Raw genomic sequence first — 26,268 nt, 5'->3', positions numbered from 1 at the left:
AAAATGCAGAAATGTGTCCAAAATCCAAGAAAAACCTATTACATTTTCCTACCTCCAAAGCTTTGTCATAATGCTTGCTAGAAATGTATAGTTCGGCTGCTATGTTAATATCTTCCATGGAGACAAGACCCTGATGTTTTGAGAAAGCTTCTTCAATTATGTTAATAGCTGAAGTAACATCATTGGCTTCATAGTAACTCCTAAAAAAATAAATGACAAAATGGATGAATATTTATTTCATTCAGGTTATAAAACTCTTATCTTTGCTTAGACCATCTATTACCTATGATTTTCATTTTCTTAAAATTAGGGAAGAGAAAAACTTTTCTTTAAAATCATAATCACAGCCGATGCAGAAAAAAACGGCAAACACCAGTATGACGATGTCATCATGCCAAGCATCTCACTCTCCAAAAGCTACCTGGTGTCATTCCAGCTCATTCCCCCATCACCTTAGTCCAAGAGCTCTTCTTTTTTTTTTTTTTTAAAATATTTTATTTATTTATTTATTTGAGAGAGAGAGAGAGAGACAGTGAGAGAGAGCATGAGCAAGAAGAAGGTCAGAGGGAGAAGCAGACTCCCCGTGGAGCTGGGAGCCCGATGCGGGACTAGATCCCGGGACTCCAGGATCATGACCTGAGCTGAAGGCAGTCGCCCAGCCAACTGAGCCACCCAGGCACCCTCCAAGAGCTCTTCTACCTCAGTGGAATCTACAAAGCACTCGTCTAACTGTTCCACTGTCCTGCTGCTTCCTGCCCTCACTTTCCTCCTCCTCCACAGACCAACATTATAAATACTCCCTTCATTATAATCTCCTCACTTCTCCTGCCCCTCCCTCCCTTCTAATAAAATCATTTGATAAAACCCCAATCCCTGTTAACTCAAATATGCCTGCTCTGCACCACCGCCTCTCCAGCCGACCACGCCTACTACACTCACTCTGAATTAACAACCAGAAGCCTCAAGCAGGCCCACGGTGCTGGTCAGCAATGTTACCAGTTACCTTGCCCAGTACTCTGCAAATCTGAACATGCATGCAAAGTAAGTGGGGGTCTTGTCCAAAGGCATATTCTGATGCAGGAGAGCTGGGATACAGCTGAGATTCTACATTTACAACAAGCTCCCAGGAGATGCAAATGTTGCAGCAAGGCTCCAAGGACTCGACAACTACCTCTCATCTTCTCACCTTTCTCTTCAAACCTCCAAAACGCTCTGATCCACACTCTCAGCTGACAACCTTGCTTTTTAGTTTTCAAAGAGAACCAGATCATAACATCTCACATATTCTCAACCTGTCGTCCTACTTACACACACCCAGGGCCATATCTTTTACCTTCTCCACTTACAAGGGCAAACCCCCACTAGACCCACTCCCTCCAACCTACTCAAGGACTTCACTCAAGCAATCGTCCCTTCTCTTATTAATCTTCAATGTGTTTCTCAACTGCGGATTATACCAACGGAACACAAATACACCATAATTTTTCCCAACTTAAAAGTTATCTCTTACCCCTACAACCTATACCAATTACCTCCCCATTCCTCTGCTCCTCTTATAAACTTCTCCAAAGAGCTGCCTATCCCCCAGGAACTCCCACCCCACCTCCAATGTCAACATTCAGTCCTCATTTCACACACTCTACCTTGACTACTTCACAAAGATGATCATCTTTCCTCCTGGAAGTGCTTTCTTCAATATTTCTAGAATATCATGCTCTCTTCATTTCCTTCAACTTCACTGTCCATTTCCTTTCAGTCTCCCTGCTGTTTCCTCCTCATCTTCCTGACTTTTAAACACTGCAGGACCTCAGGGTTTAGTCCTCAGAATGCTTCCCTTATCTGTCTGTCTGTGTCGGTCTCTCTCTCTCACTCCAACCCATACAAAAACACCATTTCATATCAGAAAATCCTGAAAGCTCAGCCTTCAAAATACATCTAGAATCTGAATACTTCTCACCACCTCCCGTACTTTTATCCTGGACCAAACAACTATCATCCCTTTCATAGACTGTTGCAATAATTTCCTAACTGGTCTCTCTGCTTCTGCCCTTACCACTCCTCACACTATCCTCAAAATAACAGAACTGATTTAAAAGGTTTTCTGGTTTTGTTTTGTTTTTTAATTTTATTTATTTAACTGACAGAGAGAGAGACAGAAACAGAGACAGCGGGAGAGGGAACACAAGCAGGGGAAGTAGAAGAGGGAGAAGCAGGCTTCCTGCTGAGCAGGCAGCCCAAGCAGAGCTCAGTCCCACATGACCTGAGCCAAAGGAAGATGCTTAATGGCTGAGACACCCAGTTGCCCCCTGATTTAAAGTTTAAGTCAAATTACACCCACTCTTCTCAAAACCTTCCAAATGACTTCCAAACTCATTCAGGGTAAAACCCAAAGCACTTACAATGGTCTGAAAGAGCCAAGTGACCTCCTGATGCCTCTCTGATCTCAGCTCCTGCTATGTTCCCTTAAACCTTCAGCTTGTTCCCAGAGCACACTTCTGCACTTGCCACCTACTTTGCCTGTGACACTCTTCCCTAAATATCTGTTCCCATACTTCCTTTAGTTTACTTTCAGGTCATTACGATCATAACATAGGGAACGGAGTCCTTCTCTAACCATCCTATTTAAAATAACATACCCCTATACACCAGCTTCCTATCCCTTTTCTGCTTCATTTTTCTTCATATCCCTTATCAACATCTGACATATTATATATTTGGTTGTTTTTGTTTATTGTCTCCCGCAACTAAAATGTAAACTCCACAGGGAGAGGAAAATTAAAACGCATTCAAAACTGGATCTCCTGGTGTTTTATACACTGCCCAGCATTTAATAAATATTTCTGAAAGAAAAGTGGCATCTGAGAGAAATCCTAATAAGCTGAAGTTATGGTAACGTAATTCCATGTAGGAAGGACCTCTACGGCAGTGGCGAAACTATTCATCCTCACCCTTTCCCCCCAAAATATTATAAATAATATAAATGGAAAACAAATTTACTATCACAGATCAAGTAATAGTTCATAAAATAGAGGCTTAGTGGGCTAATTACATGACAGCTAGAGATGGGACTAATAGCATATAACCTGAAAAGTTCCTCAATGCTCATTACATACATCAGAGGATCAACTTAGGGTTGCCCTGCTTCAACACATTACTTAAAAATGCTTCTAGTATTCTTACATAACCCATCCTTGTGATAACAGGGAGTGATTTCACAGCTAAGCATCTTCATGACAATGGCCACAAGGTTAACAGGGTTAACCCCAAAACACCCAGACGAAGATGGTTGATCCTAGGCTTAAATACTATAAAATGGATATCCTTAGATAGAGAGCTTATGACAAGATATTATTTAGCCAAATGGTTCTTGCTCTGCTTTGATGTATAGCATATTGGAGAAGTAAAGGCAGCAGTACACAATATTTTAGAATAAAATATATACCACAGCCAGTAGCATGTGTCAACTACAAGGAACATTTTTTTGTCTTAAAATGTTATTCTAGTACTGACTAAAGATAAATGATTATTTTAAAAAAACCCGTATCACAAACATTTCATTAGCACATTTACAACGATTTAAAATAATATAACCGCAAATGTACATAACTTCAACTAAGTTACGGAAAACTGGCAACCTAATCATCCTTTTAGAACATGCCCCATTATTAAGCTTCTGAACACGTGAAGGCAACTGTATATACAAATTTTTCTAAGTAACCACACAGCTGACTTGAAAACAGAAGAGTACAAAAATGTATTAAAACACTTCTTTGAACCTCAATTAAAAATAAAATGTATTTACTTCAAATATGTGTTCTGATTTGTAAAATAAGATGATTAATAGGAGAATCTAAATATACTCCAAACTTACTTTGCCATATCTCTAGCCAACTGCATAAAACGTTCTCCATCAGACGGAGATAAAAGATTTAAAATGCGCCTATAACCATCCATTGCCATCTTATGGTCTCCCATCTGCTCGTAAAGGCTTGATCGCTCCCACAGATAACGGACATTAGTAGGTTCATATTTAAGAGCTAAAAAGAAAAAAATGAATTACAGATTTACTACAAAAAGGGGTTCATGATACCTAGGTATGACCAATCCCCTTTTCAGAAAATTTAATACACTCTAATTCTCTAATAGACCCAAGGGGGTTATTCTGGAACAAATCTACTTTCACAGGAACTCTCAACTAGGTTTAGTCTAAGACCAGACAGAATCTGAATCTCTATATTAATCTTCATTTGGTCACTCTAATGTGATGTTAACCCTTAAGGAACAGCTTAGAACCAACAACGATCTCAGCAGGAAATCAAAAGTACTGTTCTTCTACCAACTTCTGTGCTGTATTAGATCACAGCATAAAGTTGCTGATAAACATGAAAGCAGAGAGACCCCAAATACTTACCTCTGGGATGCCAGAATATAAGGAATAACTATACTTCAGCTAACATCACCCTAGAGTAGTAAGTACAATTATGAAAATACCTATTATATAACATTATATCAAACAAAATAAGAATTTTTTTTTACCTTTTGTGTAGCAAAAAATAGCCTGCTTAATATTGTCTTGCTCCAGAGACATTTCTGCCAATCTAACCCATTCTTCAGTGTCACTAGGATTTAAATGTGCAGCAATCAACTCAAACTGAAGAGATTTTTCCATGTCACCTTGGTCCTCATATATCATAGCAAGAGTAGAAAATGGTTCATAAGCCAGAGGAGCTATAATGAATTAAAGAAAAACAAATTCTAGTGGCTGAAGAAAGAGGCATGAGATGACATCAATCCCATATTCAAGCTACGGATCTTTTTTTAATGTTTATTCTTTAAAACACTCTAGCAGAATTATACAAACTACTTAACAGATTTAAGAATAAACATTAGATTAAATTTGCTTTACTTCATGTTCATACATGATTAGTATTTTGGCATTACTGTCTCTGAGCAAAGTGTAACTTCATGAAAAACTCTACTCTCCACCATGCATCCCTTGTGAAAATCCTCATTTGCTAAGGTTAAACGCAGCTCAGTAACTCAACTCAGCAAGTTCATCCCAAAGAACACCATCACATCCGTGTTTATTTAATCTTCGTGACCCAACAACCATAGGCATACGGATGAATGGACTAAGGATAGCTAACCTGCACCTAAACGGAGGATATCAAAGTGAATAGTTAATCTACATTTCTGAAATGTTTCTGAAATGAAGTTCGAAGATCACAAGGGCTTAAAATCAAAGATAATTGTTAAAAATAAACAATTACAAACTGGAATAAAGGAACAGGTAATATTGGAAAGTAGGAACCAAACAAAATATCCTCAAGGAAAAGTTTGGCTAAGCTTGTTTCTGATGGAGTAGAAAAGAAAAAGCAGTGACCTCAAATTATCCTAATGAGTAATCTAAGAAAAAAAAATTTTTTTAAAGTAAGCTCTACACCCTACATAGGGCTTGAACTCATGACTCCAACATCGAGAGTTGCATGCTCTACCAACTGAGCTGGCCAAGTGCCAAAGGATAGCATTAAAGAAAGCCAACAAACCATGAAAGAGAGCAAAAGAAAGGATCAGAGCAAATCTACAGAAACAACCACAAAACAAGTAACAAAACAGCAAGAAATACATACCTATCAATAATTATTTTGAATGTAAATAGACTAAATGCTCTAATCAAAAGACAAGAGGATGACAGATGGATAAAAAAAATAAGACCATCTATATGCTCACTGTAAGAGACTCATTTCAGATTGAAAGACACCTGAAGATTCAAAGTGAGGAGATGGAAAAACATTTATCATGCAAATGGATAACAGAAGAAAGCCAGGAGAGCAATACTTATATTGGACAAACACACTTTAAAACACTGACTGTGGAGGGACGCCTGGGTGGTACAGTCAGTTAAATGTCCAACTCTTGGTTTCAGCTCAGGTCATGATCTCAGGGTTGTGAGATCAAGCCCCACGTGAGACTCTGTGCTGAGCAGGGAGTCTGCTTAAGACTGTCTCTCCCTCTGTCTCTGCCCCTCCCCTCCATGCAGGCTCTCCCTCTCTCTAAATATAAAACAAAGAAACAAAGACAGTGAGGCACCTGACTCAGTCGGTAGAGCCTGCAACTCATAATCTTGGGGTTTTAAGTTCAAGGTTCAAATTGGGTACAAGTATTACTTTAAAAAACAAAATCTTTAAAAAAAAATAAAATAAAATAAAAATATAAATAAAAACCAAAATCTTTAAAAAAATAAAAATAAAATAATATAAAATAAAACAAAGATTGTAATAAGAGACAAAGAGGACACTATATAATAATAAAGGGCCCCCAATCCAACAAGAGAAAAAAACAATTGTAAATATTTATGCGCCTAACATGGGAGAACCCAAATACACAAAACAGTTAATAACAAACATAAAGAAGTAACAGTAATACAATAATAGTAGAGGACTTTAACACTCCACTTACATCAATGGACAGATCATCCAAACAGAAAATCTACAAATAAAGAGTGGTTTTGAATGACACCCTGAACCAGATGGATTAAAAAGACATATTCAGTACATTCCACACTAAAACAGAATACGCATTCTTTTTGAGTGCACATGGAACATTCTCCAGAACAGATCAGATATTGGGCCACAAAACAAGTCTCAACAAATTCAAAAAAATCAAAGTCATACCACCCTGCTTTTCTGACCACAATGCTATGAAACTAGAAATCAACCATAAGAAAAAATCTGGAAAGAGTATAAATACACAAGGTTAATTAACATGCTACTAAACAATGAATGGATCAATAAAGAAATCAAAGAATAAATAAAAAACTACATGGAAACAAATGAAAATAAACTACAGTGGTCCAAAATCTTTGGGATGCAGCAAAAGTGGTTTTAAGAGGGAAGTTTATAGCAATACAGGCCAGCCTTTCAGAAGCAGGAAAAATCTCAAATAAAAACCTAATCTTATACCTAAGAGAGCCAAAAAAGAACAAAAGGAAGGAAATAATAAAGATTAGAACAGAGGAACGCCTGGCTGGCTCAGTGGGTAGAGCATGCAATTACCGACCTCAGGGTTGTGAGTTCCAGCTCCACAGTGGGTACAGAGATTATTTAACAATAAAGTCTTTTAAAAAAGATTAGAGCAGAAATAAATGATAGAAACTAAAAAAAAAAAAAACAAAAAACAAAAAACAATGGAACAGATAAATAGTTCAGAATAGAAGCTAGTTCTTTAAAAGGATCAATAAAATTGATAAACCTTTAGTAAGGTTCATCAAAAAAAAAAGAGGACGCAAATAAAGTCATAAATGAAAGAGGAGAAGTAACAACCAACACCACAGAAATACAAACAACTGTAACAGAATATTAGAAAACCTATATGCCAACAAACTGGACAACTTAGAGGAAATGGATAAATTCCTTGAAACATACAACCTACCAAAACTGAAGCAGGAAGAAACAGAAAATCTGAACAGACCAATTAGCAGCAATGAAATTGAAGCAGTAACCAAAAACTCCAAAAAAACAAAAGTCAAGGACCAGACAGCCTCACAGGCAAATTCTATCAAACACTTAAAGAAGAGTTAACACCTATTCTTCTCAAACCACTCCAAAACAAAAAAGAGAAAGGAAAACTTCCAAATCCACTCTATGAGGTATAACCCTGATGCCAAAACCAGATAAAGACACCCCCACCCCCCCACACACACACAAAACCACAGCCCTGTATCTCTCACAAATATAGATGCAAAAATCCTCAACAACGTATTAGCAAACCGAATCCGACAACACATTAAAAAACATACACCAGGATCTAGTGGCATTATCCCCAGGTTGCAAGGATGGCTCTCTATTTGCAAAACAATCAACAAGATATGTTATATCGACAAGATAAAGGATGAAAAGAAAGGGAAAAAAAGAAAATAAAAAAAAGATAAAGAATGAAAACTACATGATCATTTCAATAAATGCAGAAAAAGCATTTGACAAAGTACAACATCAACTCCTGATTTTAAAAAAACCCTCTGCAAAGTAGGTCTAGAGAACACATTCCTCAACATAATAAAGGCCTTATAAGAAAAACCCACAGCTAAAGCATACTCAATGGTGAAAAACTGAGAGCTTTTCCCTTAAGGTCAGAAACAAGATAACAATGTCCACTCTCATCACTTTCAGTCAATACAGTACTAGAAGTCCTAGCCACAGCAATCAGACAACATAATGAAATAAAATGCATCCAAATTGGTAGAGAAGAAGTAAAACTCTCATTATCTGCAAATGATATGATACTATATACAGAAAACCCTAAAGACTCTACCAAAGAATTACTAGAATTGGTGAGTTCAGTAAAGTCACAGGATACAAAATCAATGTACAGCAATCTGTTGCATTCCTATACACTACTAATGAAGCAGCAGAAAGTGAAATTAAGAAAACCATACAAGGGGCACACGGCTGGCTGGCTTAGTTGGTAAAGCATGCAGCTCCAGATCTGAGTCATGAGTTCAAGCCTGATGCTGGGTGTAGAGCTTACTAGAAAGAAAGAAAGAAAGAAAGAAAGAAAGAAAGAAAGAAAGAAAGAAAGGAAGGATGGATGGATGGATGAAGGGATGATGGAAGGAAGGAAGGAAACAAGGAAACAAAAGAATCCCATTTACAATTACAATAAAAACAATAAAATATTTAGGAATAAACTTAATCAAAGAGGTGAAAGACCTGTATTGTGAAAACTATAAAACACTGATGAAAGAAATTCAAGACATTCCAAAGAAATGAAAAGATACTCCATGCTCACGGATTGGAAGAAATAATGTTGTTAAAATGTCTATGCTACCTGGGCGCCTGGGTGGCTCCGTCAGTCAAGCATCCATCTTTGGCTCAGGTCATGATCCCAGGGTCCCAGGACTGAGTCCTGCATTGGGCTCCCTGCTCAGAGGGGAGTCTGCCCCTTCCCCCCGCTCATGCACTCACTCACTCTCTCAAATAAATCTTTTAAAAAAATGTCTCTGACATCAGTTGTAACATTTTTCTAGATATGTCTCCTAAGGCAAGAAAATAACAGTAAAAACAAACTACTGGAACTACATCAAAATAAAAAGTTTCTGCACTGCGAAAGAAACAACAAAACTAAATAAAAGGCAACCTAGTGAACGGGAGAAGATATTTGCAAATGACATATCCAGTAAAGGGTTAGTATCTGAAACATACAGAGAACTGATAACAACTCAATACCAAAAAAAAAATAATCCAATTTAAAAATGGGCAGAAGGCACAAATAGACATTTCTCCAAATTAGACTTCCAGATGGCCACAGACACATAAAAAGATGCTCAACATCGCTCATCATCAGGGAAATAGAAAGCAAAAAACTCAATGAGGTATCACCTCACACCTGTCAGAATGGCTAAAATCGGAAACACAAGAAATAAGTGTTGGCAAGGTTGTGGAGAAAAAGGAACCCTCATGTACTGTTGGTGGGTATGCAAACTGATGCAGTCACTAGGGAAGACAGTATGGGGAAGACAGTTTAACATAAAAAAATAAAAAATACAACTACCCTATGGCCCAGTAATTGTACTACTGGGTATTTACCCCAAAATTACAAAAACATCCCAATGTTTATAGCAGCATTATTTTTACTACCCAAACTAAAGAAGCAACCCAAGTGTCCATTGCTGGGTGAATAGATAAAGAAGACATAAGATAAATATATAATGGAATATTATTCAGCCATAAAAAAGAATGAAATCTTGCCATTTGCAACATGGATAGAGCAAGAGAGTATAATGCTAAGCGAATAAAGTCAGAGAAAGATAAATACACTTATGATTTCATTCATATGTTGAATTTAAGAAACAAACAAAACAAAACATAAGCAAAGAAAGAAAAGAGAGAGACAAACCAAGAACAGACTCTTAACTGTAGAAAACAAACATGGCTGCCACAGGAGAGGTAGGTGGAGGGATGGGGGAAACAGGGGACGGGGATTAAAGAGTACAATTACCATGATGAGAAAAATAAAATTAACAAAGGGAAAAAAGACCTAAAAGGACCCTTATCCAGATAAAAGAAATGCCAAAATATTGAAAAGATAAATTAAGAGTTTACTGTATTACAACTTCCTAAGTCACTATGTAGGGCATTATTTGGCAACACATCAGGAAACCAAAATAATAAATTTAATTGATTAGTCAGAAAGTCACTTATGAAGATATCCTTCAATATGCCCAAGATTTGCAGATTAAAGAAAGATGTTAAGTATAAATTGTATCTTTTACCAAAAAGTAGATTAAAATAATCTAGCTCTGCCTAATCTGGAAAGTGGAAGAAAAAAAAGAACACTTTTTAAGGGGTTTTAACATGGGCTTGCCATATTTAAAAAAGACTAATGCCACAGAAGTCTAAAACCCCAAAATGGAACATTAAAAAACAAACAAAAACAAAAAAGAAGCCTGGTAGAGTTCAATAAATATTAATATTTCATTGAGTCATAATCAGGTTTTCATTTTCTTGGTAACGACTTCTACTCAATGGAAAGTGGCATACTGCTGGTACAACAATCACCTCCAAGCTTCTGAATATATTTTCCAAGCAGTACAGTGAAATGGTCCTCCATTTGTTTTAAAAGTCACACTATTAAACTGCTATTATCAATAATCCCCACAAAAACCACCTTGTCTTATGATTTCCATGCACATCAATATCGCCTCCTCACGTTCTCCTCGAGCAAAGCGAATGTTGGCTTCACCCATAAGACCCCTCAGAGCTCTGGGAAGTTTACTTCGAGGCCTTTTCTCCTGTAAAAAAAATAAACAACATTTAGCTAAAATATAGTAATATTTTAGATTTCAATTCCAACCAAATTAATAAATGCAGAAGATAATGAAAATGAAATTTCCCTTTAAAACTTCTCAACATTCTAGGGGTGCCTGGGTGGCTCAGTGGGTTAAGCCTCTGCCTTTGGCTCAGGTCATGGTCTCAGGGTCCTGGGATCAAGCCCCACATCGGACTCTCTGCTCAGCGGGGAGCCTGCTTCCTCCTCTCTCTCTCTGCCTGCCTCTCTGCCTACTTGTGATCTCTCTCTGTCAAGTAAATAAATAAAATCTTAAAAAAAAAACAAAAACAAAAACTTCTCAACATTCTAAATTGGAAACTAAGGAATAAATGACTACAATATTGACTCATTAACATCAAAGTCTGCACTTTAGGAAGAAGTCTAAAATTAATCTCAGGAAATTAGTCTAAAATATTCTTCAAAAAGGAATAATTCAGAAAACTAAAACAAAAAACAAAAACAAACTTCCTATAGTAGAAAGTTCAAAGCACAGTAAAAATATATGAAAAAAGCAAAAATCAATGTGGTCAGGAATCACTAATTACTAATTAGAATAATAACAAATGTAGAACCTGATGCAGCAAAACGGGTTTATGTGCCAGGAAGCTTCTTTTCTTAACATAACCTACTGAAGATCCTCCTTCCTTCAAATTTATCTACTTAGAATAAACTCGGTTAAGAAAATATCAAGTTATATTGGGGTACCTGGATGGCTAAGTCAGTTAAGTGTCTGACTCTTACTTTTGGCTCAGTTCATGTTCTCAGGGCTGGTCATGAGAGGGAGCCCTGTGGGGGGCTCTGTGCCCAGTGAGGAGTCAGCTCGGATCCTCTCCCTCCCCACTACCCCACCCCTGCTCTTGAGCAAGCACACGCTCTAATAAATACATCTTTAAAAACTATATATCAAGTTACAATATGACCTTTTAATAGCAAAACCACAGTACAAAATCTCTAAGATTAAACATAAGAAACCAGGAAAAGTTGTCTCGTTATTTCCTTCCTCACAGTTTAAATTCTTTCTAGATATATGTATGATTTAAAGATTTCTTTTTCAGTTACTATGTCACATTTTCATTCCATTTATCAATACTGAAGGAAGCATTTACTTTCATCATCTTCTTGGTCTCACGATTGAGGACCATCTCCAGCACAAACACGTCGCCCGCAGTGGGTTGCTCAGGTGTTTCTTCTTCCTCCTCCTCCTCTTCTTCCTCTTCCTCCTCGTCATCTTCATTCTCTCCAAGCATGGACGCAAAGACCTTGTGAACTGACTTACTGACTCCATCTGACATTTCTCCTGAAGAAAGACGTTAAGGATGTTGGATAAATGTGACAGTTAATGTTTAAGGGAAGACAAAATTATTAAAAAAAAAAAAACCATATTCTGAGCAACAGCCATTCTCATGAAATCATAAAAATCATCTTAAGAATTCTGAAAATCCAAAATAAATATACAAAGAAATGTACGTTATAACACTGCCAATCGATAAAATTTATTCCAGTTAACAGAAAGGAAAAAAAAAATCACAGGATAGTCTTCTAAGGAGAAGCATCTGATAAAATCTAATACTCATTCCTAATAAAAATTCTTAGTCAACTAGATTTGGAAGGGAATATCTTTAGTTTGATAAACAATATCTACAAAAAACTTTTCACAAACACAGCTAATGGTGCCTTATTTAGTTACTAGAAATGAGACAAGGATGCCATCACCACTCCTTTCAACGTTTTGCTGGAGGTCCTGAATAACTTAAAATGAAGAGAAAAGGCAAAAGATGGGAAGGAAGAAATGAAACTGTCATTATTCACAAATGAAGTGATTAGGACATAGAAGATCTAAAAGAATGTACGTACAAACTGCCAGAACACAGCAGTTAAGTCAGGTTCTTGGATTCAAGGTTAATACACAAAAATTAACTGTAGTTTCTCTATCAGCAATCATGAACTGAAAATGAAATTAAAAGAAGGCCCTATCTGCATGGTGTGTAGGAAAGCTACTCAAGAGCAAGAATTTAACAGCGATATTCAGTAACGTACAGGAGAAAAAAAGACAATTAATTCCAGGGGCCAAATATTCCAATTAGCAGACTTTGTCAAACTTGTTCAAAACTGACACTTCTTTTATTCTGAATGTATGTTCACACTCACCAAGGGTCCTGATAGAGCTCTGGGATGATTCCTTCCTGGGGAATGGGGAGCTTTATATCTTGAAAGGACGGATGGGATTATCTGAGCTGAGGAAATCTAATACACGTATGCCTACTGCTCCTGATGAGCAATAACTGACTCAATTTATCACTTTTCTTAGAGCAGGCCTCATGGCCACTGCTCAGGGGCAGCGTTAGTCAACCAGGACTGGGAGGCAGGCAATGGTGCCTGCCACTACAGTTACATATCAAAGACCAGATGTTGGAAGAGCTATTCCTCCCCTCAGCAGATAAAGGGAAAGACCCAGAAGTTATTAGAACAACTTCAGTCCTCTTTCCCACCCCACTTGCCTGACAAGGTAAGAAACTGTAACCCCAATTTGCTCTTCTTTCTGCCGTTCTTCTCCACTTGGGCCAAAGGAGGCAGGAATAAAGCTTGTTTTCTTTCTATCCTAATAGTATGTATTCTCTGTGGAAAGAAGGTCGTTTACAGGAAAAAAAAAAAAAAAAGGAAAAAAAGCCTCTACTTCTACTCCCTAGAACAAGAAAGTTCACTGTAGTTAGTTCTCCATCAGACACTACACACAAAGCTACATTATAACATACTTCAGTATCACACATAACTTGTCAAGGGTAGATGGATACTGTGAACTGTCATCAGTATTCTGATCACTAGGAAGGTGTATGAATCACTGGAAATTAATGAATTTGCATACTAATTCATCAGTTAGACTCTGATGGCTTTAATTAGTTTGGGACTAACCAAATCTAGTATCTGGCCATGCAGAGCTGAGGACTGGATCTTAGAATGAGGCAGCACACCAAGACACCGACACTGTGTGTGAGGACCCAGCTGGGCAGCCAACAGGACTTCCACTGGATTTCTATCTCATCTCCTACAACTAAAGCAGTAGTTTGGAAGCCACTTTATATAGAAGTACAACAATCTGGGGGAGTATAGTCTGGAAGTAATTAGTAACTGAAAGAGCTAATATAAAAAACAGTTACTCTAAAAAGGCTCCCAAATACTGACGCCAATTTGAAACACTTTTGCACAAGGCACCTGTGTGGCTCAGCCGGTTAAGCAACTGACTCTTGATTTTGGCTCAGGTCAAGATTTCAGGGTCCTGGGTTGGGTGGCATGGAACTCTGTGCTCAGTGGGGAATCTGCCTGAGGATTCTCTCTCTTTCCTTCTGTCCCTCCCCCTGACTGACATGCCCCCAGGCTTGCTCTAAAATAAATATATCTTGGGGCACCTGGGTGGCTCAGTGGGTTAAGCCTCTGCCTTCAGCTCTGGTTGTGATCTCAGGATCCTGGGATCAAGCCCCACATCTCACTCTCTGCTCAGCGGGGAGCCTGCTTCCCCCCACTCCTCTTTCTGCCTGCCTCTCTGCCTCCTTGTGATCCCAGTCAAATAAAATCTTAAAAAAATAAAACAAAATAAATAAATCTTAAAAAAATAAACACTTTTCTACAAAAATAACCCACAAAACTAGCCATCACCATATTCAGTAACTCCACAAATCTTTATTGAGCATGTTATTACACAACATGCACTATGCTACTGAAAAACAAGGTCATCAACAGAATACCACTGCAACGAAAAAGCACTGTTTTTATTAAATTGTTAGGTACCCTCAATATTTAATGCAGGTGACAGATGATTTTAACACACCTTCATTGACATCTTTGTCCCGCGATTTGGTGGAGTCAATTCCTGATGATGATGGAACTTCAGAGTCATTTGGATTTTCTTCGGCTGGTAACTTTCCTTTTTCCTGAAGACTCTGTGATTGAAAATTAAAAAAAAAAAAAAAAAAAAAAAAAATGCAGGTTTAGTTCTCTCCAGTTGGGAATAGGGCATTTCCCTCATTTCCTTTTTTATAAAACTCGAGCTCTACAAACACATACAGTATGTGGAATTCACATTTGAATAGTCAAAGCATTTCAGAGTACCTCGATCTCATCCCCCATGACTGTCTGCATCAGTCACTTATAAAAATAATCTAAGAGACGCCTGGGTGGCTCAGGGGGTTGAGCGTCTGCCTTTGGCTCAGGTCATGATCCCAGGGTCCTGGGACTGAGTTCCGCCTCGGATCCTGGGGTTCAGCAGTGAGCCTGCTTCCTCCTCTGCCACTCCCCCTGCTTGTGCTCTCGCTCTCTCTCTGACAAATAAATAAATAAAAATCTTTTTAAAATAACTTAAAATACCTTGATGATTTCACGAATCTACCCATTGTATCCCAGCTTTTTAAATTAAAAGACATGGATCACTATTAGCTGCATGAATTGGGAGAGAACCCACCGGTCCATTTCAAAGGGTGCGATCATTTTTATCTCCCTTCGGACTTCCTATAAGTGAGAAGATAAGGGAAGTTCAGATATTCTCAAGTATGAAAAATTATAAATTTTGGTACCAGACAAGAAAACTCGTTTTATGGAAGATGACATCACACCCGTGCGAGACGCCTCGGAAACCGGGCGTCGGCTGAATGACCGCAGCCTCCGGAAGGCGGTGAGGTGCTCACCCCAACACACAAGAAACACCCGGTGGCAAAGCTGGGACCAGAGTCAGAATGTGACGGGGTGAGGGAGGAGGGGCCGGGGAAAGGAGGGGCGAGAGAGACGAGGTTACTACAAAGACAAGACTTTGGCGGGGGAAATCTTTAGGGGAGCGCAGCACAAGGATGAGAGGCGAGAATCAGGGTTTGGGTAAGAAGCCGCGGACGTCCCGGCCGCCCCATCCCGGCGAACCAGGCACGGGGGCCCTCACATCTGGGTGTACCACGGCGACAAGACAGAGAGAAGAATCCTGGCCTAGCGGCGCCTCACTTTCTTCTCGCGGGTTTTCCTCTCTTCTCTCCGCCTCTCGAACTCCTCGAAGGAGATCTTCCCTTCCAGGTAGTCGATGAGCTCCGGGCTGAAACCCGACATGGCTCCGGGGTGCGGATACACAACACCAAACACCGGGCCAGAGAACCGGAAGAGCAGGCTTTTATCCCGCTCCGGGGCGCCGAGAGCGGTGACCCGGAGTTCTCCGGGGAAACGGGCCCGGCCGGCGCTGCAGCCGCTGCGCGCTGGTTCCGCGGGCGCATCTGGTCCGGCTTCCTTCCGGGCGGCGGGAGCGGATCTTCTGGGCGGAGCCCGGTGCGGGGGACCTCGGCGGCTGTGCGGGCTTAGGCCTCGTATTTGAGATGATTGGGGAGGTTTTGTTTTATTTTGTTTTGTTTTGTTTTGTTTTGTTTTGTTTTTAAAGGAAAAGAAAGGAGACAAAAAAAGTGCTTAAAGAAATTTTCCTTAATCTAGGTTGTTTCCCTTAATTCTTCATTAGGATTCCTACTTCTAATTCTGAATGCTTGTTCCTTAAATTAATTTGAACTTTGCTGTAGTGATTATTTTCCTAATGTAACCGTCTGCACTGCCACATGCATGTTTCACTTTCCTGTGTCTCCTGCCACAGAAGGCGAAAGTCCCCTCCCGATGTGAGCTCTAAATCTCACGTCCTCCACCAGCGGTACCATCGGTTCCGTCTTCATGGATCCTCAAACCCTCCCTTCCCTCGGGGGTCCTTCCCTCCCAGTCCGTACACAAGTTTATCAGGACTCCTTGTCCCACCGATCACTCCTACCCAAGTTTTCTTCTTTTCTTAAACTTTTAGAAAGAATCAAACGCTTGCTGTAATTACCATCCACTCTTGCTCGTTGACTCCAGGACCGGCACTGGCTTATGCAGATTATTACACGCATGGCCCAAAGTAGTCCTTAAAAATGGATGCTGCTATTCTCAAAGCCAAAGTCTTACGTCTAATAAGTAGCAGAGCCAGGATGTGAACCCAGGTCTATGTGACCCCAAATCCCCTGTGCGGAATCAATATAGCACATGGCCTTCCCTCCATGGAACTGTTCTTCACCTGCTGAACACTCCTGTGATCTGTATTTTACCTTGTATCCTAACGATTTCTCTGCTAGAGACACTGTCAGCATCTTGAGAACAGTACTACCCGATGCATCTTTGTGAACTCTAGTAATCTGTGCTTAAAACACACTTACGAATTAAATTGGATGGAATTGAAAGTGTGTTGGAAATGGGCAAGAGCGTTGAGGTATGGGGAATGCATCTTGACATAAAGCTAAGTTTAAAGACAAGTTACAAGGAGCCTGTCACTTACCCATTAGTACCTCTTTGTTACAATCTGGATGAGGATAAGAAACGGTAGGATGGCAGAATGAGAACCACGACCCCAAGACTTCTAGTTGAGAGAAAAATACCTCACAGCTAGACGTCACCCCCTTTCTCATGATGAAGAATCCTCAGGACTCTGCGTGGGTGTAAAATATGGAGGATCGCAGGGTAGGTTGGATAAGGTTCTCAACAGAAATCATTTACAGGGAAATTCTCCCCTAAATTTCTTCAGGCAGTCAGGGAACTGCATCCAAGAGGAAGTCAAGGGTTTGGTTCTAACTCTCCTGGGGGAAAAGAAGGGAATCAAGGGCAGGAAAGATGTTCACCTCATAAGAACTCTCGACTAAGACCCAGATCGCTTAGACCAACTTGTCTCATCATTAGTTCCCTGGAATATGGAATAACAATTGTGAATCTGTAGATTCACCTTGGAGAGAATAGAGAACAGGGAGCAGCAGTGGAAGGACAGCTTTTATGCTGTTGACAAAGAGACAACAGATCCAAAATGGAATCACTTGTGCTAAACCCACATCACAAAACCAAGACTTAATACCTAACTTAGTTACAGTTTGAACCCCTCTCAGGAGTGGAATCTTAAGCCGGTCCATCTGTAATTACCTGGTCAGCACTAGCAAGGTGACCTCACTGCATGATAGACCTCTGCTATCCCTAAGAGGAGGTGATCTTGCCACAAACAGTCCACTCTTTGCTGGTAACTTCCTTGCCCCACCTTCTTCTAGCTACAAAAGTCTTTCACTGTGTACAGCTCTTTGGAGCTCCTATTTTTTAGATGATGTTCAATTCATGGTTCACTGAATAAAGCCAATAAGATCTTTAAAATTTATTCTCAAGTTGAATTTGGTTTTAAACATGGAACAACTTGTGGATGTGAGAGTTACAACCCAGATTCTAGCAACATATCTTATAAAATTGTAATCTTTGTTTTTCTTTTCTCCATTTCCTGGTAAGTGATTTCTCCCCTGGTGAGTCAGAGGCATCTTCATTACCTTGAGATGAAGTGGAATTGTTCCAGAAGTAATGAAAATAGTAAGAAGAAACCTTTCAGACATTCTTACTGCTTTTGGGAGTCAAATGAAATGTCTGTAGAAAGAACATTGAATTTGTGCCAGGACAATAGAATTAAGAGTATACAGGGAGAAGGTGACTCCATCCTTTCTCCTCGTCAAGGGGAGGAAACAGAATGGGGTGTGACCCTTTTGGGGAGACAATTTTTCCATAATTCTCTCACTATTCTGCAAAAGCTTGTGACAATGTTCAATCTGGGCTATATTTTCAAAGATGTCTATAGAGCAATCAACCTTGAAAGACAGAGAAATTATCTTTCTCTGGGGCAGAGGACAGATTTGTTATGTGACCAGTACCATAAATAGTTTCTCTTGGGGCAAAGTTTGGGCATGTTGTGAGTAGCCCCTTGTAAGAGTGGGATTTCAAAGTTTGGGGTTCCTCAGCTGGGGCACAAGTGCAATATACTTGAACACACCTCTGTGTGGCTCCTGTGATACTTGGGGGATAAGGAGCGCCGACGTGGATGTAAAATCATGCTGTCTGCCGAGCCATGAGTAATAAAGTCTCTTGCCTCAGCCCAAGAGGCTCACATGTCTGACAGCATCTGTGAAACTGTAGAAGGATGGTGTGTGACTTACAAGTAGAGCAGAACTTCACGCCCTAGTTCTTGACTCCCCTAGATCTGGGATAAGGGACAACTGGACATGTCCAGAGAATGGAGTACTCCTCAAAGAGGAACGGAGTCATGGTTGAAAGGCTGTCAGAGACCTATGTAAAGAATTACCATGGGCCCCTTGGGAACCTGGATCACGTGCAAAACATTAATTTTCGTTGGAGGAAACGTGACACTTCTGCTGTTTTCCTAGCAACGGCTCTCAGCCAAGAAGAAAATCACTTACCCAGTGAACTTCTAGCAACGGGTGTAGGGACGTTTGGGTTTTCAGGATAATAGGGCAGGTGTGGGGAAATGACTGATATACAGTGCCTGAGGACCAGGTGTGCTAAACGGTCATACAAGTGGAGACTTGCCCTTTCCCAGCAGCCAACAGTACCACCATCCAGAAACTCTGGTCAGGACGGAGTCAGGCCTTCCATCAACAGCTGCCTTACAACAGCGAGTTTTCCAGCAGAAGACTGTGTGCTCCTGCCCTGAGACTGTGTAGACAGCAGGCAGAGCAGGCAGAGGGAGAAGCTGGCTCCCTGCGGAGCAAGGAGCCCGATGCGAGACTCGATCCCAGGACCCTAGAATCAAGACCTGAGCTGAAGGCAGCCGCTTAACCGACGGAGCCACCCAGGCATCCCTCAAGACATGTTTATTGAACATTTGCTACCTGCACGGCACTGTGCTAGGTCCTGGAGAAATAAAAATGGCTTGGGTATGATCTCTGCTCACAAAGACATCACAACAGTCCAGGGAAAACAGGCACATATACAGCTACTTAAAACAGAACAAATTAGGGCCGCCTGGGTGGCTCAGTGGATTAAGTGTCTGCCTTTACCTCAGGTCATATCCTGGGGTCCTGGGATCATGCCCTGCACTGGGCTCCTGCTCAGGGGGAGTTAACTCTTCCCTCTCCTTCTGGTTTGCCCTCCTGCTGGTGTGCACTCTCTCTCTCTCTCTCTCTCTCTCTCTCTCCCTCCCTCAGTGAAGAAATAAAATCTTAAAAACAGGACAAATTAAACCAGATGCAGAAATCTATTTTTGCATAAATATTTTATTATTGATATTGAGTATCAGTGAGCCACGAAAAATCTCCAGAAGACTATTGTGGAATATACAGACTAATGTTACTAGGACCCCGGTGTTTGCCAGGTAGTACAATGCTCTTTTTGTAGGAATCACAGAGAAAATGATGCAGCTCTCCATAATCATACAAGAAAAGTAGCTATCCCAAATGAAAATCTGAGAAGCAGAGTGATTCAGCCTGCACTGGTAGGGAGAGAAGATTGGTTGTAAAGGAAGGGAATTCCACCCATTTCTACTCTCCCGTCTTAAGGATGTGTGTGGAGAAAAACTAGAGCTAGAGTGTGGCTAGGATATTCGTGTAGCACAGTGTCCCGCGCTGAATATAGTGGGGGGTGGTATCTCCTGGAGGCCCCAGCAACTCCTAGAATCCCAAGTGTTTTTCCTCTCCATTTCCGCTGACCTGTGGATATTTATCACCTCTTCTCCCTTGGTATCAAACTGCGAGGTCTCTCAATAACGTAGGCTGAAAGTGGGGATGCATCTTCTTTTCAGGAAAAAGACAGATTGTAAGCCCAAATCTCCATTACATAGAATGAACTATAGTAAAAATGAGCAGAGTCTCTTTCAGATAATTTATTGATAAAAGGTAATTCTTATACATGTTTTAAAGAGAAGCTTAAAAGAAATGTAATTTAGAAGATCCCCATCTCTTCTGCCTGCGGTGTTCTTCTAACTCTTACAAGTAAGAGCTCTACGTCGGGGTTTGTGGTTCACAGAACAGAAAAAAAGTCTCCAAAAATATGCACATAAGTCACATATGTCCCAAAGGTCAATCTATTTATATGTAAATCTGGAAATGTAGAATAAAATCACTATTAATTGACAAATGAGTGGAGGGGGGGAAAGGTTGAGCCATGACCATGATTGAATTTTTCTAAAGAGAAGCTTCATCTGTAGTTTTAAAATTGCCAGACACCTGAAAGAACAAGAAAATGTTATCACGAAATAGAAAGTGAAGATTATGCAAGCAATACAATGACCCTCTTGTTTTTCTTTCTTTTCCTTTTCCTTTCTTTCTTTTTTTTTTAAAGATTTATTTATTTGAGAGAGAGAGAGAGAGAGACAGAGTGCAGTGGGAGGGTCAGAGGGAGACATAAAGAGACTCTTTGCTGAGTGCAGAGCTCAGCCTGGGGCTTGATCCCATGCCCCTGAGATCTGAGCCAAAACCAAGAGTCGGCTGCTCAACCGACTGAGCCAGCCAGGCACCCCTGTATTTCTTTTCTAATTGGAGATGTTAGGACGGGAGCACATGTAATTATGAACTATTCTCCAAATAGAAGCTTAGCTTCTCTTACAAAGTTGAACAATTCCTATTACATTACGATACGACGAACTGGGTGCTTTCTCTGTTTCCTGCCCCTAAACATTACCCCATTCCGTGCTCACATGATGTTATTTATTTGATACTTTCTCTGACACTATCTGTGAGTTAGAGATCAGTTTCTGCAATTTATAAATGAAGAAACCAAGGCTTCCAACCAACTCGTATGTAATTCTGTCTCATGCTGAAGCAGGCACTGCGGTATTAACAACTGTTCTGTTTTAGTGTCTAATAGCCTAGGGCCTCAGTGGGGATAATAACCAAGGGAACCTTTCATTAACATCCTCCTGTTTATTCTGATTAATTTCTCATTGTGGGAGCTGTCGAGTGCATATGCCACATGGTAAATTGCATTTTCCTGTTAGAATAGCCATCATTATTTTAAAAAAGCATCACATTTAAAAAGGAAATAATAATCAAAACCCTTTCACATGCACAATAAAGTGCAACATGGTATGCTTCCCCACAATTTCATCTCTACCTTGTGGAAGAATGGGAGTAGATTTTATTTATTTTTTAATTTTTTAAAGATGTATTTATTTATTTATTCGCGAAAGAGAGCAAGAAAGCAACAAGCAGGGGGAGCAGCAGGGGGGGGGAGAGAAGTTGAGCAGGGAGCATGATCCGGGGCTCCAACCCAGGACCTGGGTTCATGATCTGAGCTGAAGGCAGAGGCTTAACTGACTGAGCCACCCAGGTGCCCCTGGGAGTAGATTTTAATTATGATTTAATTCCCTTTTTTATTCAGTCAAATGAAAAGCTAATAGACTCGAATCACAACGTATTTACTTGGAATGCACCATACCTGGGTTTTTGTAAATGGTAAATATTTATTTGACAGGAATGTTAAGGTAATATGAACATCAAAACTCAAATCTTAACCATAAATAAATTTCTGGGGTTTTTTTCTATGAGGAAAATGCCATCTTTACTAGTATTTTACTCCCCCTAACCCACCCCGGGTGAGGAAGTACAATTTCAAGTACATGTTTATTACTTTTTTCTAAGAAGAACCATTTTTTTAAACTTTTCTATTAAATCCAACTGCACTGTTTAACATTTTACTTTATATGTGATTTCCCACATAACTTAGCTATATGATCTGGTATGAAAAAGATAGGTAAAAGTGTATAGTATTACACTGTATTTACAGTAATAATTCAAGGGAAGACTGTCCGGCTCATTTGGTAGAGCCGGTAACTCTCAACATCAGGGATGTGAGTTCAAGTCCTATGTCGAGCACAGAGATTCCTTTAAAGAAAAAAAAAAGTGATAATTTTTTCAATATAGCTCTTCCCAGAAAACTGTGCTTAAAAAATCATAAGCTGTCATTTCTTTCTTTTTTTTAAGTTTTGTATTTTTTTAAACATTTTTTAAAAGATTTTATTTATTTATTTGACAGACAGAGATCACAAGTAGGCAGAGAGGCAGGCAGAGAGAGAGGGGGAAGCAGGCTCCCTGCTAAGCAGAGAGCCCGATGTGGGGCTTGATCCCAGGACCCTGGGATCATGACCTGAGTTGAAGGCAGAAGCTCAGCCCACTGAGCCACCCAGGTGCCCCTCTTTTTTTTTTTTTTTAAAGTCCCAACATGAGGCTTGAATTCATGACCCTGAGATCAAGACCTGAGCTGAGATCAAGAGACATCTAACCGAGTCACTCAGGCACCTCAACTATTATTCATTTTTAAAACCAGACCATGAAATACATGAACCAAATCCAAATATTAATAATGATGATTATCATCAGAACTGAGAACATATTCCTTTGAGAAAATAAAAATCATTTTCTAAATAAATACTTTCAAAATCTCCTTTTGACTGAGTTGTATAATTGGACAGATTCTAGGGATAAAGGGATAACTTACCTGTGTTCAGCGGAAACACTCAGCCTTTGACGTAATTAGGAAAGGAGTTTTTCTGCTCTTCATAATCTGCAAATGCAGAAGCAAGAAGTTCTGATTGGAAAGAGAGAGGTCTAGGATTCCCATTCATGGAGAAAGTGTTTGGAAACCTCCCAAGATCAAGACCTCTTCCCTTAAAATATGCCTGGAGGGTTCTGAAAAACTGAAGAAAGAAAGAAAGTGTTCAGTGCCATATGTAAATGAAACATCAAAAATACTCAGAGACAGATATTTTTTCCCTCTCTTTTTCCCCTCTGTGAATTGACTTGAGGGCTAATCTAGGACTCAGGAGGTGGAACACCCGGAAATAGAAATACACACTTTGGCTACTTCTCCTCCTTCCCTTCTGATGTGGAAATCAAAGGCAGAAGAAAAATTATTAAATTTCCTTACTACTTACAGCCCATTGACAAGTCCTTGAAACAGGCAGAGGGACATTCCTCTAGGGAATCAACTGCCTCAATGTTGATATTCTGCTAAGGGCAAAAGGCAATCTTAGCCCAACGCCCATAATTCTGTAAATTACTTTAACATATGAGAATTCCTTTGGAAACTTCCTTTATCTCTACCCCCCAAGATACCTCTTGGCAATCATTCCCCAGGTATATGACCCACCCATACACATCTGAAGGGTCTCATGACTCAGGTTGTATTGGACAGTAATAAATGACCTTTTCCCAATAACAGCTAGCCCTCTCAAGATCCTGGAAACCTTGCTTACAAAGTTTCTTAGAGACTGATGCTGTCCCTAACCCCCTCCCACCTTGAAAGTATATAATGGGCCACTCCTCATGACCCCGGTGCAGCTCTTTCTGCCCATGGGTCCTGTCCCCGTGCTTTAATAAAATTACCTTTTTGCACCAAAAACATATCAAGAATTCTTGGCTGTTGGCTTCAAACCCTGACATTCCTTCCTACATCACCCTCCACTGTCCTTTACCTGCCTTCTTTCTGATATTTCAACGCTAAACAAGATAATTCAACATTCTTGGTAGAGATTGAGAGGAATATCATTTTTTTAACAGCATCATAGATAGAGGGTTTATTGTAAACCACCTCTGAAACACTTAAGTCAGGGATTAAACTGAATTTCACAGTGATCAGAGCTCCATGCCTCCTCTCTGACTGAAGGTGAGATCCCAGGCATTGTTTTCTATGCTAGAACTGTAAGACGTGCATTTTCCAGCTTTCCTTTAGGAAAGGGATACACAGAAGGTTGCAAAGGGCTACTTGGTTGTTTTAACCTTACACTGTCATATTTCACATCAGTTTCCTTATGGAAACTGTATTTTGAAATAGTAAAGTTAGCATGTTTATTGCATTTGGCATATTTTTTTAAGGATTTTATTTATTTATTTGACAGAGAGAGAGAGAGATCACAAGTAGGCAGAGCAGCAGACAGGAGAGCGGGAAGCAGGCTCCCTGCTGAGCAGAGAGCCCGATAGGGGGCTTGATCCCAGGACTCTGAGATCTTGACCAGAGCCGAAGGCAGAGGCTTTAACCCACTGAGCCATCCAGGTGCCCATATTTGGTATATTTTTAAAAGAGAATTTTTGCTAGTGTTTTGAATTCTTTTTCCTAGATAACTTTTATTGAAAATAATGTGGGGAGGGGGGCTCCTGGCTGGCTCAGTTAGTGGAAAGTGCAACTCTTGGTCTTGGGGTTGTGGGTTCAAGCCCCACATTGGATGTAGAGATTACTTAAAAATAAATCTTTAATAAAAGAAAGAAAATAATGCCTGGTAAATCGATAAGAATGCAGATCAATTTTCAGTTTTTCCAATTGAGCTTTGCATGTGTTGGTCATATGAGACTGTTTTTTCATCAGTTCAATCTGAACTGTGCAAAAATCAGTTCCCTGCTATGTTCTTGATTTTGTATATCTATGACAAATCCAGGCTATAAGGTCAATGCGTATGTGAGATCATTTACAAATGTAATGTGCTGTATTAGTATAAAATCATCTCTGAATATAAATTTGTTTCTCCTTACAGAAACAGATGTAAATTGGCCAAAGGAACAATAGGGTACCAGCCACTAGGCTAGCAAAGCCCTTGACCAGTCCTGTTAAGGAACCGTCAGCAGCCTCCTCTCCACTGAGCTCCAGCAGACTGCAGCTCCAGCAGACTGCAGCATGCATACGTCCAAAGACGTGCCAATTTCACCCTGTAGCCCAGCAGGTCCCAGTGCATGCTCTTACCAGATCTCGGTTTCTGGGGTTGTTGAGTGACTTCCATTTCTCTTTGTTTCTCAACGTGGCTCCATGCACAAGCCCAAGTAGCACCAGGGCAACACACAGCAGCAGGAAGGCTTTGGGCATGGTGGAATGCAGCTGAGAAGAAGGAAGGACCAGGGAGATGTCAATGGTTAGAGAGAGAAGACAGAAAGAGAAAGAAACGAAAAAGGAGGAGGAGAGAGAAGAAGAAGGTAAAAGAAGGGAGGGGAGGAGAGAAGGGAGGGCAAAAGTGGAAAAGAAAAAGAGAAAGTATTTTTAAAGAGAGACAAGAAGGAAGAAATGGTATATTTGTTCCCCTGAATTTTGCAGCCCTCTTTTTTTTCTATGTTGATTTGCAGATGAAGAGCCCCCCCCCAATTCAATTGATTACCTCAAAGGAGTCCATGATGATGAGAATATTATACAGTGATAAGCAAAGCAATTATGATACAACCTAGAAAGTCTGAGTATGCCTTTTCATCTTTGGAAATAAATGCACTTTTTCGTCTCCAGAGAAAGCACAATTCTTAAAAAGCAAAAAGAAAAAACCTTGAATTACTTAAGTGTTAAGATAGCAGTCTTGAAAAGTGAAGGAGGAGGAGGAGGAAGAGAAGAAAGAAAAGAAAAATATGAAATATTTTAAATATGAAAAAAATGAAGAAGGAGGAGGAAGAAGAGAAGAAAGAAAAGAAAAAATATACCCCAAACTGAGAAAATACTGTACACACAAGTCTGGGACAGACACATAGCACACAGGCATAACCACAGATTTTTTTCCCACCCCAGTGTGTGAAATGGAAATAAACACACAGGAAAGGCTGATGAAACTTACCCGGAGTTGGGTTTTGGCTGGCCCTGGTTGGCTACCCTGTTTACAATCTGCAAAGCAACTCATGGCTACTT

General features: G+C 40.0%; 2 protein-coding genes across 2 annotated transcripts in view; both read right to left on the bottom strand.

Annotated features, from left to right (window-relative positions):
- Nucleotides 1-16,007, bottom strand: part of GTF3C3 (general transcription factor IIIC subunit 3) — a 35,877-nt gene extending 19,870 nt beyond the window's left edge. Inside the window, exons 1-7 of the mRNA XM_032860178.1 lie at nt 15,808-16,007; nt 14,651-14,762; nt 11,934-12,124; nt 10,666-10,789; nt 4,537-4,728; nt 3,872-4,037; nt 53-200 (exon numbers count right to left, since the gene is read on the bottom strand). Coding sequence (XP_032716069.1) covers nt 53-200; nt 3,872-4,037; nt 4,537-4,728; nt 10,666-10,789; nt 11,934-12,124; nt 14,651-14,762; nt 15,808-15,909 — 1,035 coding nt within the window. The 5' untranslated portion in view covers nt 15,910-16,007. The remainder of the gene's footprint in view (nt 1-52; nt 201-3,871; nt 4,038-4,536; nt 4,729-10,665; nt 10,790-11,933; nt 12,125-14,650; nt 14,763-15,807) is intronic.
- Nucleotides 16,008-20,592: 4,585 nt separating this feature from the next.
- On the bottom strand, nt 20,593-25,491 carry CUNH2orf66 (chromosome unknown C2orf66 homolog). The gene is made up of 3 exons (XM_032860282.1): nt 25,351-25,491; nt 23,116-23,314; nt 20,593-20,846 (listed from the first exon to the last, which is right to left on the bottom strand). The coding sequence occupies exons 1-2, from the start codon at nt 25,468-25,470 to the stop codon at nt 23,135-23,137; spliced, it is 300 nt and encodes a 99-aa protein (XP_032716173.1). The 5' UTR covers nt 25,471-25,491; the 3' UTR covers nt 20,593-20,846; nt 23,116-23,134.
- Between the last annotated feature and the right edge of the window lie 777 nt (nt 25,492-26,268).

Source organism: Lontra canadensis, unplaced genomic scaffold (assembly GCF_010015895.1).
Source record: "Lontra canadensis isolate GAN:19392208 unplaced genomic scaffold, GSC_riverotter_1.0 scaffold18, whole genome shotgun sequence".
NCBI lineage: Eukaryota > Metazoa > Chordata > Mammalia > Carnivora > Mustelidae > Lontra > Lontra canadensis.
The sequence above is the reverse complement of the archived record's forward strand: the minus strand, read 5'-3'. Positions and strand labels throughout refer to the sequence as shown.